Source organism: Buceros rhinoceros, unplaced genomic scaffold (assembly GCF_000710305.1).
Source record: "Buceros rhinoceros silvestris isolate BGI_N320 unplaced genomic scaffold, ASM71030v1 scaffold40528, whole genome shotgun sequence".
Classification (NCBI taxonomy): Eukaryota; Metazoa; Chordata; class Aves; order Bucerotiformes; family Bucerotidae; genus Buceros; species Buceros rhinoceros.
The window spans coordinates 3,498-6,936 of NW_010428130.1; the positions used below are offsets into that span (position 1 = coordinate 3,498).

The 3,439-nt window shown below is 60.9% G+C and overlaps 1 protein-coding gene across 1 annotated transcript in view; it reads left to right on the forward strand.

Moving 5' to 3' along the window:
• Window positions 1-3,264, forward strand: part of LOC104498746 (chondroitin sulfate proteoglycan 4-like) — a gene marked incomplete at its 5' end in the record, with an annotated part of 4,089 nt that extends 825 nt beyond the window's left edge. The window contains 4 exon segments of the mRNA XM_010142161.1: window positions 25-144; window positions 751-934; window positions 1,248-2,947; window positions 3,055-3,264. Coding sequence (XP_010140463.1) covers window positions 25-144; window positions 751-934; window positions 1,248-2,947; window positions 3,055-3,264 — 2,214 coding nt within the window.
• Between the last annotated feature and the right edge of the window lie 175 nt (window positions 3,265-3,439).

Genomic DNA, 3,439 nt, shown 5'->3' on the forward strand with positions numbered 1-3,439 from the left:
CCCATCACCAGCCAGAACCTGCAGGCAGTGAGCAACAGCCCCGTCGGCTCCACCGCCCTGTACTACAGCATCGAGCAAGCCCCGCGCCTGGGCAGGCTGAGCACCTCCCAGGGGGAGGAAATCAGGAATTTCACCCAAGCCCAGGTGAGCTTTCACCTTCCCCATCTCCCCAAGACCCTCAGGCCCAGCCATTCGTCACCTTCCACCACAGCCCGGGGGTCCCAGCACAACTCCCCTGCTGCCACGGGCACCCAAGCCCTGGCAAGGCTGCAGCTCCGGCGCAGCTTTCCCAGCTCTCCAACAGCCGCTGAGAGGTACGGAGAGCCGCGGCCCCCGTTTTACTGCGGCCACCAGCCTTGGATTTAGCGCCAGGGGAGGCTCAGGGACTTACCATCCCTATTCTTAGGCTGCCGCCCCGCGGCACACCCGGCCGTGGGTATGAGCCGAGCATGATGCTTCGCCCTCCACTTCGAGCAAAGCCTTACAGCCAGCCTTCTCCCACCGGCAGAGTCACCGTGAGCTCGCGGTGGTGGCTATCACGCCGTGGCTGGTGCCGAGCCCCGTTTCTTATCTAATTAGGGTTTGGCTGCTCCTCCCCAGAGCCAAGATGGGAGCCCGGGGGGCGCGTATTGGCTCTAGCGCAGCATCACCAGGGTCCATCACACTGGAGACGAGACAGACGCACCCGGCACCCACGCTGGGTGCCTATCTTGCCGTTTAGCAGAGCTCACTGAGGGGTTTGGCTTTTAGGTGGACAGCGGCTTGATCTTCTACCAGCATGAGATGCCAGAGAAGCCCTTCTGGCTTGCCCAAGACGCCATCCGCTTCCGTGTGGTCGCTCCCATGACCATCTCAGATTCCTTCGTCCTCCTCGTGCTGATCTCCTTTGAGGCCAGCTGTCCCCAGCGCTCGACCCAGCTATGGAGAAACGCAGGTAAAGAAGGAAGAGGCCAGGGACAGACGAGCTCTCCTGAAGTCTGCACAATCCTCCAGCTTAAGGAGATTATGCAGGCTTGAGGAGGGTTTGTTAGTCTGAAGAAGACACCACTCTGCCATTTCCCATGGCCAGCCAAGCACAAGCTTTGATGCTATGTCAAGCAGCAGTTGTCTTCTCATCCCTCTCCATTTCTTTCCAATCCTCCTTCGTCTGCTCTGTCTTGCTCTCACCTGGGGCTGCTCTTCTTTCCCGCAGATCCTGGCTCTTCCCAGGAATGACAGGCCTTTGGGCTTTCCCTTTTTCTCCCCAGGTCTCCAGCTGGCAAGGGACCAACGGGCTGAGATTGGCACCTCGGTTCTGGATGCCTCTAACGTCCTGAGCCAAACCCCAGTCCCTGAGAGGGCTGCATATGATGTTGTCTTCCTGGTGACAGGGCTGCCAGCTCATGGGCAGCTCTTGGTGGCCAGTGTGCCCCTGGAGCAGTCACGGCCGTTCTTCCTGCAGTCAGACCTGGCCGCAGGACGCCTAGCATACGCCCATGGTGGAGACGGCATCTCTGAAGACCACTTCAGATTTAAGGCTTGGCTCCGGCCCCGGGCACACCAGTCCATCCATCCTCCGCAGGAAGGGGTAGTCATCTCTGAAGCTTTCAATATTACAGTGACCAGCAGCAGCAAGCCACTACAGGTGGTGAGGCAGCGAGAAGTGCTGCAAGTCCCACCAGGCTCCATGGTGACCTTGTCCCAGGAATACTTGGATGTGGCAAACCCACCAGGTTCTCCAGAGGAGATGGTGTACAGCATCCTCCAGAGACCCCTCACTGGCCACCTGGCTCATGCCCACAACCCACAGGAGCCCATCAACCACTTCACCCAAGCAGATGTTAATGCAGGCCGCGTGGTGTTTGTTGCCACCAGGAGCCCCACCCCAGGGTCCTTAGCCCTGAGCCTCTCTGCTGGCCACCACCCACCCACTCTGACCTCACTGGACATCCAGGTGCTGCCTGCAGTGAGCACTGCTGCCAGCCCGGTGCTGCTGGAGGTAGCCCAAGACCTGAACAGGGCCTCTGTGTCCCACCATCACCTTCTGGGAGCTGCACAGCGGGGTGCAGGGAATGCCCTGTACAGGATCACCAGGAACCCAAGGTTTGGTCAAGTGCACGTCAACCAAAAGCCAGTGCGGGACTTCTCACAGAAGCAGCTGGACCGTGGAGAGGTGACGTTTACCTTCACTGACCTCACCTCTCCTGAGGATGACTTCCAGTTCCTTGCCATGTCACGGGCAGCAAACAGGACTGGAGTGGTGAACGTGACTGTCCGTGCCTTGGTGAAGGCTCGACTGGGCAGCGTGTGGCCCAGGGGCACAACAGCCCTCCTGGACACCAGCGTCCTTGATGCCAGCGAGCTGGCCAACCGCACCAAGAGCATCCCAGTCTTCAAGATCCGCAGGGCGCCCCGTGCCAGCCGTCTGGTGAGGGTCTCCAGGGACCCAGGACAACCCACCACCCCAGTCGACACCTTCAGCCAAAGTGAGCTGGAGCAAGGGCTGGTCGGGCTGGAGGTGCTGGATGCTGGCGAGATCGACCAAGTTCTGCAGAGTGACAACTTTGTCTTTGAGCTGGCAGCCACCGGTGTGCCACCGGCACTGGCATCCCTGGGGTACAGCATTGAGCCCTACGATGCCTCCAAAGCCTACGGCGTCACCCTGCTCACAGCCCCCTTGGCACCCTCACCCCTGGCGCCCCAGCCCCAGGACACAGCACAGAGCAGCCCCAATGCCAGCGAGCTGGGGATGCCCTCCACGACTTGGCCGGGCCCCAGTATCACCACCAGAGCCAGCCCTGTGGAGGGGGACACCTTCTTCAGCTTCATCGAGGCCAACATGTTCAGCATCATCATCCCCATCTGCCTCATACTGCTTCTGCTGGCCCTCATCCTGCCTCTGCTCTTCTACCTGCACAAGCGCAACAAGACGGGGAAGCACCATGTCCAGGGCATCCCCTCCCCCAAGGCCAAGAACGGGGTTGTGGCAGAGCAGGAGACCTTCCGAAGCACAGACCCCCAACAAGACACCCACCCAACAGGAAGCACCATGTCCAGGGCATCCCCTCCCCCAAGGCCAAGAACGGGGTTGTGGCAGAGCAGGAGACCTTCCGAAGAACAGACCCCAACCAAGACATCCCCCTAACAACTATAAACGCCCTGGAGGGCAAGGGCACAGGTCCACCACCCCAGGGCATGGGTCCTGGGGCGCCGCTGGACCCTGAGCTCCTCCAGTATTGCCGGACTTCCAACCCGCCCTTGAAAAACAACCAGTACTGGGTGTGAAGGGCTCAGGCGTGGAGGCACGAGACCACCTGGGGGTCCAGACCCTCCCAGAGCACCACCGTCCACCTCCTCCCAGCTCTCCTCCTCCTCCTCCTCCTCCCTGGGAGCTGGCATCCCACGGATGCAGGGGGGCCCTGAGGATACCGGTGCTGCCGGTCTGGACCCCCCGGGAGAA